The sequence below is a fragment of the Salmo trutta genome, chromosome 34 (assembly GCF_901001165.1).
Source record: "Salmo trutta chromosome 34, fSalTru1.1, whole genome shotgun sequence".
Taxonomy (NCBI): domain Eukaryota; kingdom Metazoa; phylum Chordata; class Actinopteri; order Salmoniformes; family Salmonidae; genus Salmo; species Salmo trutta.
Window position 1 is genome coordinate 35,116,228 of NC_042990.1, and position 15,820 is coordinate 35,132,047.

At 44.7% G+C, this 15,820-nt stretch overlaps 1 protein-coding gene across 1 annotated transcript in view; it reads right to left on the minus strand.

Annotated features, from left to right (window-relative positions):
• Positions 1-15,820, minus strand: part of LOC115173247 (zinc finger transcription factor Trps1-like) — a 191,641-nt gene that overhangs the window by 104,912 nt on the left and 70,909 nt on the right. The window contains exon 5 of the mRNA XM_029731162.1: positions 12,474-13,143. Within this exon, the coding sequence (XP_029587022.1) occupies positions 12,474-13,143 (670 nt within the window). The remainder of the gene's footprint in view (positions 1-12,473; positions 13,144-15,820) is intronic.

The window sequence follows — 15,820 nt, forward strand, 5'->3', positions numbered from 1 at the left end:
TGTTGTATTAATAAAGCTGGGATGAGATTCTCTATAGATATTCAGTGCATATAGACATTCCTAACCAGCAGAACAGGTTATGTCTGTCAACAGACAGGGTTAACTATACTAACAGCTGCCACTATTGCCGGCACGGTCCTGAAGGCATATCTAACACGGTGAGAAACTTTTCCACACATATTGGGGAGTTGTTACGCTACTTAGCTGCTGTGTGCCTTCAGGTGTTGTGGAGCACAGCTGGTTGATGTTGGTATGTTTGTTCCACCCACACCCCTCTCTACCCCCTCCATCTACTGTTGTTCTCTCTCTACCCCCTGCATCTACTGTTGTTCTCTCTCTACCCCTTCATCTACTGTTGTTCTCTCTTTACCCCCTCCATCTACTCTTGTTCTCTCTCTACCCCCTCCATATACTGTTGTTCTCTCTCTACCCCCTCCATCTACTGTTGTTCTCTCTCTACCCCCTGCATCTACTGTTGTTCTCTCTCTACCCCTTCATCTACTGTTGTTCTCTCTCTACCCCCTCCATCTACTCTTGTTCTCTCTCTACCCCCTCCATATACTGTTGTTCTCTCTCTACCCCCTCAATATACTGTTGTTCTCTCTCTACCCCCTCCATATACTGTTGTTCTCTCTCTACCCCTCCATCTACTGTTGTTCTCTCTCTACCCCCTCCATCTACTGTTGTTCTCTCTCTACCCCCTCCATATACTGTTGTTCTCTCTCTACCCCCTCCATCTACTGTTGTTCTCTCTCTACCCCCTCCATCTACTGTTGTTCTCTCTCTACCCCCTCCATCTACTGTTGTTCTCTCTCTACCCCCTCCATCTACTGTTGTTCTCTCTCTACCCCCTCCATCTACTGTTGTTCTCTCTCTACCCCCTCCATCTACTGTTGTTCTCTCTCTACCCCCTCCATCTACTCTTGTTCTCTCTCTACCCCCTCCATATACTGTTGTTCTCTCTCTACCCCCTCCATCTACTGTTGTTCTCTCTCTACCCCCTCCATCTACTGTTGTTCTCTCTCTACCCCCTCCATCTACTGTTGTTCTCTCTCTACCCCCTCCATCTACTGTTGTTCTCCCTCTACCCCCTCCATATACTGTTGTTCTCTCTCCACCCCCTCCATCTACTGTTGTTCTCTCTCTACCCCCTCCATCTACTGTTGTTCTCTCTCTACTAGAGATCGGCCGATTATGATTTTTCACCGCCGATACCGATTATTGGAGGGCCAAAAAAAGCCGATACCGATTAATCGGCTAATTTTTATTTATTTAGTTGTAATAATGACAATTACAACAATACTGAATTAACACTTATTTTAACTTAATATAATACATCAATATAATCAATTTAGCCTCAAATAAATAATGAAACATGTTCAATTTGGTTTAAATAATGCAAAAACAAAGTGTTGGAGAAGAAAGTAAAAGTGCAATATGTGCCATGTAAGAAAGCTAACGTTTAAGTGCCTTGCTCAGAACATGGGAACATATGAAAGCTGGTGGTTCCTTTTAACATGAGTCTTCAATATTCCCAGGTAAGAAGTTTTAGGTTGTAGTTATTATAGGAATTATAGGACTATTTCTCTCTATACGATTTGTATTTCATATACCTTTGACTATTGGATGTTCTTATAGGCACTTTAGTATTGCCGGTGTAACAGTATAGCTTCCGTCCCTCTCCTCGCCCCTACCTGGGCTCGAACCAGGAACACATCGACAACAGCCACCCTCGAAGCAGCGTTACCCATGTAGAGCAAGGGGAACAACCACTCCCAAGTCTCAGAGCGAGTGACGTTTGAAATGCTATTAGCGCGCACCCGCTAACTAGCTAGCCATTTCACATCGGTTACACCAGCCTAATCTTGGGAGTTGACAGGCTTGAAGTCATAAACAGGGCAATGCATTGCGAACAGCTGCTGGCAAAACGCACGAAAATGCTGTATGAATGAATGCTTACGAGCCTGCTGGTGCCTACCCCTGCTCAGTCAGACTGCTCTATCAAATCATAGACTTAATTATAATATAATAAACACACAGAAATACGAGCCTTAGGTCATTAATATGGTCGAATCCGTATTTTATCTAACGGCTGGCATCCCTAAGTCTAAATAGTCCTGTTACATTCCACACCCTTCAATGGTATGTCATAATTACGTAAAATTCTGGCAAATTAGTTCGCAACGAGCCAGGCAATGAACGCAAGAGCAGTGACACAATTTCATGTTAGCAGGCAATATTAACTAAATATGCAGGTTTAAAAATATATACTTGTGTATTGATTTTAAAGAAAGGCATTGATGTTTATGGTTAGGTACATTGGTGCAACGACAGTGCTTTTTTCGCAAATGCGCTTGTTAAATCATCACCTGTTTGTCAAAGTAGGCTATGATTCGATGAGAAATTAACAGGCACCGCATCGATTATATGCAATGCAGGACACGTTAGATAAACTAGTAATATCATCAACCATGTGTAGTTAACTAGAAATTATGTTAAGATTGATCGTTTTTTATAAGATAAGTTTAATGCTAGCTAGCAACTTACCTTGGCTTCTTGCTGCCCTCGCGTAACAGGTAGTCAGCCTGCCATGCAGGCTCCTCGTGGAGTGCAATGTAAGGCAGGTGGTTAGAGCGTTGGACTAGTAACCAGAAAGTTGCAAAAACGAATCCCCGAATCCCCCCTGAACAAGGGAGTTAACCCCCGTTCCTAGGCCGTCATTGAAAATAAGAATGTGTTCTTAATCTGACTTGCCTAGTTAAATAAAGATGTAAAAAAAAAGTTAAATAATAAAAAAATATATTTAAAAAATCGTCAAATCGGTGGCCAAAAATACTGATTGTTATGAAAACTTGAAATCGGCCATTCCGATTAATCGGTCGACCTCTGCTCTCTACCCCCTCCATCTACTGTTGTTCTCTCTCTACCCCTCTCCATCTACTGTTGTTCTCGCTCTACCCCCTCCATCTACTATTGTTCTCTCTCTACCCCCTCCATTAACTGTTGTTCTCTCTCTACCCCGTCCATCTACTGTTGATCTCTCTCCACCCCCTCCATCTACTGATGTTTACTGTTGTTCTCTCTCTACCGCCTCCATCTACTGTTGTTCTCTCTCCACCCCCTCCATATACTGTTGTTCTCTCTCTACCCCCTTCATCTACTGTTGTTCTCTCTCTACCGCCTCCATCTACTGTTGTTCTCTCTCCACCCCCTCCATATACTGTTGTTCTCTCTCTACCCCCTTCATCTACTGTTGTTCTCTCTCTACCCCCTTCATCTACTGTTGTTCTCTCTCTACCCCCTTCATCTACTGTTGTTCTCTCTCTACCCCCTTCATCTACTGTTGTTCTCTCTCTACCCCCTTCATCTACTGTTGTTCTCTCTCTACCCCCTCCATCTACTGTTGTTCTCCCTCTACCCCCTCCATATACTGTTGTTCTCTCTCTACCCCCTCCATCTACTGTTGTTCTCTCTCTACCCCCTTCATATACTGTTGTTCTCTCTCTACCCCTTCATCTACTGTTGTTCTCTCTCTACCCCTTAATCTGCTGTTCTCTCTCTCTACCCCCTTCAATCTATTTCTGTTCTCTCTAGCCCCTCCATCTCCTGCTGTTCTCTCTCTACCTCCCATCTTCTGCTGTTCTCACTCTACCCCCTCCATCTACTGCTGTTCTCTCTCTACCCCCTCCATATCCTGCTGTTATATCTCTACCCCCTCCATCTCCTGCTGTTATATCTCAACCCCCTCCATCTACTGCTGTTATATCTCTACCCCCTCCATCTCCTGCTGTTATAGCTCTACCCCCTCCATCTACTGCTGTTCTCTCTATACCCCCTCCATCTACTGCTGTTCTCTCTCTACCCCCTCCATCTACTGCTGTTCTCTCTCTACCCCCTCCATCTACTGCTGTTATATCTCTCTACCCCCTCCATCTACTGCTGTTATATCTCTCTACCCCCTCCATCTACTGCTGTTATATCTCTACCCCCTCCATCTCCTGCTGTTATATCTCTCTACCCCCTTCATTTACTGCTGTTCTCTCTCTACCTCCCATCTCCTGCTGTTATATCTCTCTACCTCCCAACTCCTGCTGTTCTCACTCTACCCCCTCCATCTCCTGCTGTTATATCTCTACCCCCTTCATATACTGCTGTTCTCTCTCTACCTCCCATCTCCTGCTGTTATATCTCTCTACCTCCCAACTCCTGCTGTTCTCTCTCTACCCCCTCCATCTACTGCTGTTATATCTCTACCCCTCCATCTCCTGCTGTTATATCTCTACCCCCTTCATATACTGCTGTTCTCTCTCTACCTCCCATCTCCTGCTGTTACATCTCTCTACCCCCTCCATATACTGCTGTTCTCTCTCTACCTCCCATCTCCTGCTGTTCTCACTCTACCCCCTCCATCTCCTGCTGTTATATCTCTACCCCCTCCATCTCCCGCTGTTATATCTCTACCCCCTCCATCTTCTGCTGTTCTCTCTCTACCCCCTCCATCTACTGCTGTTCTCTCTCTACCCCCTCCATCTACTGCTGTTATATCTCTCTACCCCCTTCATATACTGCTGTTCTCTCTCTACCCCCTCCATCTACTGCTGTTATATCTCTCTACCCCCTTCATATACTGCTGTTCTCTCTCTACCTCCCATCTCCTGCTGTTATATCTCTACCCCCTCCATCTCCTGCTGTTATATCTCACTACCCCCTCCATCTACTGCTGTTCTCGCTCTACCCCCTCCATCTCCTGCTGTTCTCTCTCTACCCCCTCCATATACTGCTGTTCTCTCTCTACCCCCTCCATCTCCTGCTGTTCTCTCTCTACCCCCTCCATCTCCTGCTGTTATATCTCACTACCCCCTCCATCTCCTGCTGTTCTCTCTACCCCTCCTTTTTTGTGGACCCCAGGAAGAATAGCTGCTGCTTCTGCAAAAGCTAATGGGGATCCTAATAAACAAATAAACCCCCCCTCTCCCTCTTCTCTCTCTCTCCATCCCTCCCCCCCTTCTCTCTCTCTCCACTCCTCCCCCCTTCTCTCTCTCTCTATCCCTCCCCCCTTCTCTCTCTCTCTCCACCCCTCCCCCTTCCCTCTCTCCACCCCTCCCCCCTTCCCTCTCTCTCCATCCCTCCCTCCCCCTTCTCGCTCTCTCCATCCCTCCCTCCCTCTTCTCTCTCTCATCCCTCCCTCCCCCTTCTCCCTCCCCCTTCTCTCTCTCTCCACCCCTCCCTCCCCCTTTTCTCTCTCTCTCCATCCCTTCTCTCTCTCTCCATCCCTCCCTCCCCCTTCTCTCTCTCTCCATCCCTCCCTCCCCCTTCTCGCGCTCTCCATCCCTCCCTCCCCCTTCTCGCGCTCTCCATCCCTCCCTCCCCCTTCTCTCTCTCTCCCTCCCTCCCTCCCTCCCTCCCCCTTCTCTCTCTCCATCCCTCCCTCCTCCTTCTCTCTCGCATCCCTCCCTCCCCCTTCTCTCTCTCTCTCCACCCCTCCCTCCCCCTTTTCTCTCTCTCTCCATCCCTTCTCTCTCTCTCATCCCTCCCTCCCCCTTCTCTCTCTCCATCCCTCCCTCCCCCTTCTCTCTCCCTCCATCCCTCCCCATTCGCTCTCTCTCCACGCCTCCCTCCCCCTTCTCTCTCTCTATATCCCTCCCTCCCCTATCTCATCCCTCCCTCCCCTTCTCTCTCCCTCCCTCCCCCGTCTCTCTCTCTATCCCTCCCGCCCCCTTCTCTCCATCCCTCCCTCCCTCCCCTTCTCTCTCCATCCCTCCCTCCTCCACTAGCAGCCAGAACAGAAACATCAGCTTTCATTACTCAGGTTCAGTTAGGCCATTAGATGACATGGTAACTCCCTGCTCCACTCTCCTCTGTCAACAAAAGGGGAAATACGTGAAAAACACCAGGATGTTTGTGCCTCCAAAACCTTTTCTCCCCACTCGTCTGGTTTAGAATCTCTGGACTAATATGCTTGCCAATTTTTCATTTATTTTGTAAATGTTTTATTCTTTCCTCCTGAGCCTCTTTACTAAGTGGGAACTTCAACTCCCCAAACTCCCCTCAATAGCCCTTAAACCAGACACCCCTCCCCTCATGTTGTCTACGTCACCAGGGGTCACCACACACACACACACACACACACACACACACACAACACACACACACACACACACACACACACACACACACACACACACACACACACACACACACACACACACACACACACACACACACACACACACCTCTCTCTATCTGCCTATTGAAGCCCTGTCTCTGTCTAAAGGAATTATTGATTAACTCCTCTAGTCTTTGAATATGCCACTGGGATATTGAGAGAATCTAAGAACAGAACTGAATCAAATAAACTGTGTGGAGGAAAGGCCTACGGCAGGATTGGAATGGGCTGGATCAAAAACATTTAGAGTACCTCCCTGACACAAAAGCATTACTTTAGTGCTATCTTCTACCTCCGCGGTATTCAAGAGAAGTTTTTATAAAAGTGAGAGGGATATTTCACCCCTGGAGACCAACACAGGTGTGCCTTTCAACTAGTTTAGAGAAGTTTTCAAAAAACTTCATTTTCCTGTTTTTTCTGTGATAGTTCCACACTATGAGGTCGAAATAACACTGAAATGTTTGTGTCAGGGCTGTTTGAAGCCATGACGTCACAATGTGATCCTATTATAATAGTCCAATGACTGTTCATCTGGGTAAGGGGGTGGGCTCTAGACCATCCTATCAGCCAATCAGGGCTGTTTATGTAAATATCTTAACGCCCACATGCTCAGACTGAGCATTTCAAGGGCCAAATATATATATATTTTTTGATTTTGGAGTGATTTTAAGTAAATAAAACACATCAGTTATTTATTAGACATAAAGTGATGATTAAAACAATTTTAATACAAAGACTGCATGGGGGGCTTTAATAGTGCAACAACATTCATAACAATATTAGTCATCCATGCTGTAAAAATAGAGAAAAGATGTTTGGTGAACACAAGCCAAAACGCACAGCAGCCAGCTAACTCCATCTCTGTCCTCCCATCATCATTACTGTGACCTGACCATGGTCTTAGGTCAGCAGCAAAACTGGGCTGTGTTTGAACACGTACCAAACAATAGTTTGGAGAGCTTTACACCCCCCCCTCCCACACACACACACACACACACACACACACACACACACACACACATTACAAGCATGCAATGTTCTGTTGGTCGGGGTTAATTGTTAAACACCAGTGAGAGAGATACAGAGAGAGAGAGAGAGTGAGAGATAGAGAGAGGAAGCAGCACAAACTGCTACTTAATTAGCACAGACACCAGATCAAGCCATAACAGGTCTGTGGCCTGGTCTGTGCCATGGCTAGCCACCAGCCGCCTCTGCATCGCTACTACTGACGGAAGCTGGGAGCCGAGTGTCACGTTGTGTGATCTCCATACCTCAGGGAGATGTTGAGGCTTCACGGTGGCTTGTTTAGCGGTGTGTGTGTGTGTGTATGTATGTTTGCACACACGTGTGTGTGTGTGTGTGTGTGTGTGTGTGTGTGTGTGTGTGTGTGTGTGTGTGTGTCTGTGTGTGGGTGGGTGTGCGCGTGGGTGTGCGCGTGGGTGGGTGTGTGTGAGTGTGGCAGAGCAGAGTCTCGTTAAGACAGGGGGAAGCTGGGAGTCTGGACTCTCTATCTGTTACTGGCGCAGCCTTTACATAGAGAGCCTGCGGGCTATGACTGTCATGAGAGGAGAAAGGAGAAGGCCACACTTTAAACACAGTGGTAACAGCATAGGGATTTTAGGTTGCACTGACTGACATGTGTGAGAATTCAATAGAATAGAATACTCTTCAATGGACTACTCCAGAGGATTTGCCATTGTGGTTGAAAAGAAAGTGCAGTGGACAGACAGACAAACAAATAAAATGTTCTCTGTCTTCCTGTTAAGGTAACTACAAGCATCACTCCATTGATCTATGTGCGTGCGTGCACAAGGGTGGAGTTTGGTTTTTGGAGTAGCGCCTGTCCCACTCCCACCCACAAGGTGGTGTTAGAAACATTTTTAGTTTTTGTCTTTTCATTTTGTGAAAGCAAGGAAGAGTTGCCTTCCCTTGCTTGTTGTAGCTAGCTGGCAGCTTAGCTAGCTGGCTTTAGCCTGGCTAAAAACATAGCAAGCTAGCTAGCCATTTTTAGCTTCCCACATCTCAATATGAAATAATCATATTTATTATTAAAAAAAAATAGGACCTGGCCAATATTGTTCTACTTGTCGGTGTAAGCTACAACATTATCCCAGTTTAATATGCTGCTTGTGTATTTATTCACATCAGCAAAAAAAATACGTCATCATGTTTTGGTCACAGATAAAAAAGCACTTGGCTAGCTAGTTGGCTACAGTAGGTTCTACAATTTCACAATCGCCTGGAATCACTAGTTATTACTTCTATACAAAATACCTTTTTGGGTGGAATCTTGTTGTTCGGGTTACTGTTTGAACAGTCGCTAAGATTATATTTGGTTATCAATGCAAAATAGGCTACTTTGTTGAATAGCCTATATAGCCTATAGATCAGACCAAGGAACCAAGCGACAACACTGCCCCCACGGCTGCGGCAGGAATGATACGGATTGGCTCAATTTTCCAGGTAGTAAAAAAGTATGTAAAATGCTAAAGCATATCACAAGGAGCCGCCCTTTTGTGACGAAAAAACGCCATTGCAACGCTCCGAATCTTGCGTCTGTGTAGAGCTTGTAATAAGCTTTACACATCTAAAAGGCCACCAGAGTTTAATTGTCATTGTGGTTCAGCTAGTCAAAGAGGAAAGGCAACTGGGATAAATTATCCAGATTAGTGATAAAAGTATTGATGTCATAGTGATGCAGTTATAATTTATGGCAATGAATGATGTAATTGGAAATGCAATCATGTAAGTATTAATTGTGGTGTTGATGTGGCTTTTGAAAAAAAAAAACGCGAAACACTTTTTCACCAATTAAAATCCCTCCTCCTCTTCACTCTCATGACGTATCTTCCCCAAATAAAATCTGTCATCTGTAACTAACGTTGAGTCACGGATTAAAACCTGAGAATACGAAGGGAATTTGAGAAAGGAGAGTATTAAACTTTGTGAGCCTGAGTACAAACCTGGTTCTTATGCTTTAAAACAATCCTTCCTTTACTTTTCCTTGCCCCATGTAAAAATTCTAGGCGATCGATGACTCATAAACTAAGTCATGGTAACTCAAATAATATTGTCGATCAATGCTAGAAACCTCAGAGCCCTTCTGAGTCCCTTTAAGCCTGAGCTGTCACGAAAAATTATTATTCAACATTTCCTTAAGGTTATGGTCTAATCTCCACCCCCGCCCTGATCCTTTCACACACTGCGTCGACACGCCTTAGATAATGACTTAACCACGCTGCATAACCTTGCCACACCCGAGCCCGGCGTCTGCCAACGCAGCCAGGGCTGCTAATGTCTCCCCAAACCAGAACTATCCAGAAAGACAACAAAGAAAAAGAAAATGCCAAAGACAGCCAAGATAGACTAAGAGAGACTGAAAAACACACAAAAGCACATTATTCATATCCACACAGTCCAGTTCTGGTGTTGAGAGACAAAATGTGCTTTTTTTAAATATCAGACAATGATGCATTCTGGATGGTGAGCTCGCAGGAAGTGCTGTGGTCCCCACGGATAGCAAACATTTTCTCAATGTTCTGTGTCATTGAGGTTGATTGAAACGTGGGTGAAGCACAGCAGATGGGAGCAGGAAATGATGCCAGAGCTTTGTGGGATAACCCTCCGCCACATCCTCCCTCTGTCCAGTTCAGCTCAAAGTAAAAGCACCAGGAGTTGAGTGGATGAAAACAAACTCACTCCATTCATTAAAATCACTATTTAACCAACAATCCATCTATTGTTGTGACCACTTGGACCAACCATTTCGTACTGAAACCAAATCATATGATTTGAATGAAAAGTATTTGAATAAACATGAAAAGGTGAATGTAAGAAGCTCACCATTTTAAATAGGCTACATGTCATATGAAACAGCATATAAACTCTCTAAATAGGTCAGGAGACAGACAGTCTAAGAAGGCTATATGATTTCAATTATTTCAAGACTATAGCCTACAAAGAAACACATTGTGAGTGTGACACACTAGGCTGGTACGGAGTCAGGGACATTAGGTCCTCAGCATTTAAACAACATTTCTTTGTATTAAATCATTATAGTCTATAAATTGTGCATACAAGCTGTGACTTAGCCTACTTAGAATGAAATACAAATGAAATAAAAAATGACTTATTAGTGCCTTTAAATACATTTTTAGAAACACGAGTTTGTCCAGTCTGTGGCTTCAGGCTCATGCGATGGTGGCTTCAGGCTCATGCGATGGTGTCTGGAGAGGCGGCCAGCAGTGGGGAACATCCTCTCCACACTTGCAGAGCCACTGGGGATGCTAAACACCCTTTAGGCCACTCTTGCCAGGCTGGGCAGACATGCAGAGTTGTTTTTACATGTTTCTATAGATAGGCCTAAAGTTTTTAAGGCAAAATAACCCAATAAAATCAGAAAGCTCCTTGAACATGGGAATAAGCCATGCCAATTGGGCCAAAATCAATTATGGCCTATTGTATAGATAAGAAAACAAAAATGGATGAAACGTTTAAGAGATCTGATTTTTGTTTATAAATACTTTGCTACAATGACACACTTAATTATCTACAAACCTCATTCCTTTATTTTAGCATGTGCACGTAGTAAGTACACCGTCATGCTTTGGGGATATGTGTCTTTTCAGATTCCACAATGATTCTTTAGTTGTGGACACTACATCACCACACTCCCTCTCTTGGTTCTCATCTTCGTAAGTCACCCTGATTTAGCAGCTGTGTGTTTTATCAGTTTCTTTCTGGAAATATTTAGTAAACTCCATGACAGTAGCTAAAGCAAGGGGCTATAGCAGCACACAAGTAGACTACAGATGCATGCTGGGCCGGGCATGCCCTGAGGTCCTGAAATGAGCGCTACTGGAACACCACTGGAGCAAAATTGGAGCAGGCGAGATGGCCGAAGCTCCAGCCTTTGTGAATCTCGCTCCGCGCTCCAGTCAAATTGGGTACGCACCGCTCCTCGCTTCGCTCCAGTGCCTCTCACATACTCTGGCTTCGAGAAGACATAAAATATACAGAACATGTCCACACTGAAATATATACAATTGCCTGACCTTGTGGAGAAGATATTTCAAACGGAACCCAATTCTAGTTCAATGTCAGATGGCAGTGCTGGTGAAGACTTTGCATGAAATTTTATAAAAAGTCCCTTTGTGAGGCACTTGTTTTCTACTAATGGTGAATTCTAAGGCAGTCTGTTCTCTCCACACCTTTAGGACTACAGACAAGCCCCAAAAATAGCCTGAGCCACCAGTCTTATCTCTGACTTTAAACACCGTTTTCTAGATATTTAAAAACTCATTAAGAATGACTGAATGGGGCCAGTTGGCATTTTGTGGCAAATATCCCGATTCTGAAGCCTCTGAGTTAGCAGTAAATCTCCAGGAGGTGTGTACTGTATAAACACAGAACACATATGCACACACACAAACGCACGCAAACACGCACACACACAGCCACACACACACATACACACACACACACGCCAGATACTGCTGCTAATCTGTGTGATCTCTCTCACAGTCTGTGAGTTGAAGGATGATGACTCAACATTTTCTCAAGTCTCCAAGTCATTGCGAAGAGGGAGTCCTTAAAGATGGCCGCTGTGTTGTTAACTATGTGCTGATGTCCGCTGATTGACAGCCTGGGAGTCAAATGCCCATAAGGAGCCAAAGACCCGTCGGCATCACCAGAACGGATGGACATTAACTCCAAAGCCAAATGAAACTGCGAGACATTCAATACAAAATGTCTGTGCTGTGTGTGTGTGTGTGTGTGTGTGCGTGTGAGAGAGATTGTTGTGTCTGCAAGTCTCAGGGTGGCTGGAAACAATATCTCAATTAGACCGGTCGGAGCTCAGAGAGAGAAAGAGAGAGAGAGAAAGAGAGAGAGAGGGGGTGAACTAACCAGACGCGGTTCTTCCTGCTGTTCTGCTGGCTCGGTCTTACCTCATTAGGGCTGAGCAGAGGACAGTGTACAGGGAGACAAAAGTCAGCTTTGGGAGATTGATAAACATGGTGGGAGACTAGAGCGAGACATTAGGGATGTGAGGGATGAGAACATAATAGAGGATCTCTGGTATGGCACAACTCTGAGTTCCACCATTCATCATTCGGGGGGGGTGGCTTCAAAATGGCTGCCACCTTGGTCCTCTCTCTGCACTGCAGGGACCTCCAGTAGGCCATTAAAACACAGGACAATGTAGTCCAAAACAGGCTGTTTTTTCATGAATAGAGATGGGTAGTGGATTGAAGAAACAAGACAGGAGAGAGGGTGAGGAAGGGGAGAGAGTGGAGAGTTGTCTTACCCGTAAGAGTGACTGGGACTCCTCCTTGGCCTTGCCATCGGTGGGTGAGGAGTACTGTTGCGCCAGATGCCCAGGTTTGTCGGCCCCACCGGGAGTCTGTCCTGGAAGGAAGGCCTTGGTGTCGACCCCCCCCAGACTGAATACCAGGCCTGGGGAGTCCCTGAGCACCGCCGAACCCCCCTTCTGCTGCTGGTGGTGGTGCTCCTGGGAGGCAGCCACGGCGTTGAGTAGACTCAGGGCGCCCTGGGGGAACTGGGCCGGACTACCCCTCAGGATGTCCCCGGCCCGCTCCTTAGACACCCACACAAGGCCTGCTGCGTGGGCTTGGACCTGGGCCTCTCTGGCCTCCATCCAGCCCTTGGACCCCTGGGCCTCCTTCTCGTCCAGGGCCTCGCTCTTCACCCCTTCGGCCCCGGGCCCTGCCTCAGCGGCACGGCTCTCTGGGGGAACCAGACTGTAGAGCTTGAGGTCGCCCTTGCTCTCCTCCTTGATGCTGAGGGTGGAGGGGGTTGTGGCGGAGTAGCCGTTGGTGGTGACGAAGGAAGCGGAGGGATGGGAGGAGGAGGCGGAGGTCTCTTTGCAGTGGGCCGTGTTGAAGTGATCCAGCAGTGACAAGGTGTCGGAGGCGGTGAAGCTGCAGTGGCGGCACCGACAACAGCCATGGACTCTCCTACACGGAGCAGACAATCAAAGGGTTAATAAAAGAGGGACAGTCTTAACAAAGAGAAAGCATGCATCGACAGGTAGAGGGAAAGAGTGGGAGACAACATCGTTGGGAAATGAATACCGACTTGGTCAACACTGTAGATATTATTCTGTTTTATATATACTCAAGGTTTTTCCGCTTTATTTAATAATAAAAATAATACTTTTTAAAACTTTTATAGCGCTATTCATTACATAAAGAATCTCAAAGTGCTATATTGATCCCAGGGAGTTACCACTACTCCACAGCTCTGCACAACATGACTGTAAGTATACAGACCTAATCAACTGAAGATATTGTAAAAGGCTCAGCTAAAGCTACAATATAGGGTCCTTCCACCTCGAAAAGCACAAGAACGAGGATTTTGACACAAACCATCCCAACAACAAGTATACAGTATCAGTTCTCTGTGTCTGACAAGTAGTACGCCGCTGCGGCTCTGAGTATTGTTTCTTCATCCTATGTAATGTATTCCCAGCGAATTTGGTCATGTTATTTTTTTTCTTCCCCCTGTTCAGAGAAATTAGTCATTGAAGTTGTTAGGTTTAGGTCCTGTCCGACATCCTGATATTACCAGGTTCTGACCACTAGATGGTGCTGTTCCATTTTTTGTTTTTGTTTTTTACATTAAAGAGATAGTTCACCCAAATTACAAAATTACAAATTGGTTTCCTTACCCTGTAAGCGGTCTATATACAAGGTATGAGAGCAATCCATGCGTAAGCAGTCTATGGACAAGGTATGAGAGCAATCCATGCGTAAGCAGTCTATGGACAAGGTATGAGAGCAATCCATGCGTAAGCAGTCTATGGACAAGGTATGACAGCGATCCTTACGTAAGCAGGATATAGACAACGTATGACAGCAATCCATGCTTTTGTCATCCTAAAGTATCCAAACACTTATTGTGTAACTCAATGATGTTTCTTATAGGTGATAAGGATATGAAGTGTGAAATGCTAATATAGGTACCATTGACTTGCATTGGATTTGTGCCACAAATGTTAAAAAGTTAGCATTTGAAAGACTATCCCTTTAACTATCCATTTAACGTAAAAAAAAAATAAACAGAACAGCACCATCTAGTGGTCAGAACCTGGTCATATCAGGATGTAGGATGGGACATAAACCAAACAACTTCAATTACTAATTTATCTGGACAGGGGGGAAAAAAGCATCACCAAATTCACTGGGAATACATTACATAGGATAAAGAAACAATACTCCAAGCCACAGTTCCATAATACTTGTCAGACATAGAGAACTGATACTATATACTCGTTGTTGGGGTGGGATTGGCATGGGCAGTGGGGTGTGGGGTGTGGGGGGTCCGTAGGTGGCTCTTAACAGTTTCTTTGGATTCCTCATGGCTTAATCAATATCAGAACAAAGTTTGGTCCAAATTAGATTTTGGGTACTATATTTTTTGAATATTATATGAATCCAATAAATTAAAATGGCCAATTTGGGTTCAATCAATTAGCTTAATTTCTCAGAGATCAAATTATACTTAAACAAAATAATGTTCTAGGAATGCTAATCTTGTCTGTTTCTAACTACATAAATGATTTCAGAACAATCTGAGATGGTGGGTGTCATGGCTTGCTGATGTAGACCTCAGTGTTTTTTCTTATGATCCGATGGCTAACACTGTTTGGAGAAAAAGCAAACCTCATAGAGGAAGCAGAATATGCCAGCCCTAGTCCCCACTTCCTGATGATACTCTGATAAAAAAATCTATGAAGTTGTTTTTTCAATCAAAAAGTTACGAGTTCAATCAATAATATTATTTAAAATTGGATGAATCTCACTGTCTCACGCCATCTCACATGCATTCTCCAACCTCCAATCATCATATATCAAATTGACCAATCATTATGATACACATGAAAACTTCAGCTAAATAAGCAGTTGGGTTTTCCACAGAAACACAATGAATCATCACAGCAGAAACACACTGCTTTCATTTCCTGTTGATGTAGCCACGTCACCATAGAGACACCCAACGTATGCATGGGTGCCCAAATAAATAAACACAACTGCATTGCCCACTCATGTTTATTTTACCAGCATCAACAAGAGAGCTTGGAGTGTGGCCATTCATCCATAGCCTCAACTCTTCAGACTTACACACACACACACACACACATGACCACTATGAATAACTACATTGTCGAATAGAGAACTTCTCTGTGACTAATCTGATTACGAGGCAAAAAAAACAATTTAGAATTTCTTTCTCACACCAACTGAAACGCAAACAAACAAAACAAACAAAAACAACAACTTAGAAACAAATTACCGTCATTGTTTTGGGATACAGGAAATTCAATCTAAAGGAATGAATTTGTGCTGTTGCATTCTAGGATTTCCCACTGACAAATTATTCCACCGTACAACACTGATTGTTTTATACCAAATAAAAATGTTGGAGTGTCAGGGTCAGGGTTTCCGGTAATAGTCAGCTTTTGGCTGATATTTGTTTTTAGAAAAGCCTAAAAATAGAATTGGCACCGGGAAAAGAAGAAAAAAATTCCCAATGTGAACTAATGTTTATTATCCTCTTCATTGATGGAAATACCAGTCGATGGAAATACATTTGACTGGTCATGATTAACAGTATACAGGTTAATTTGCATAA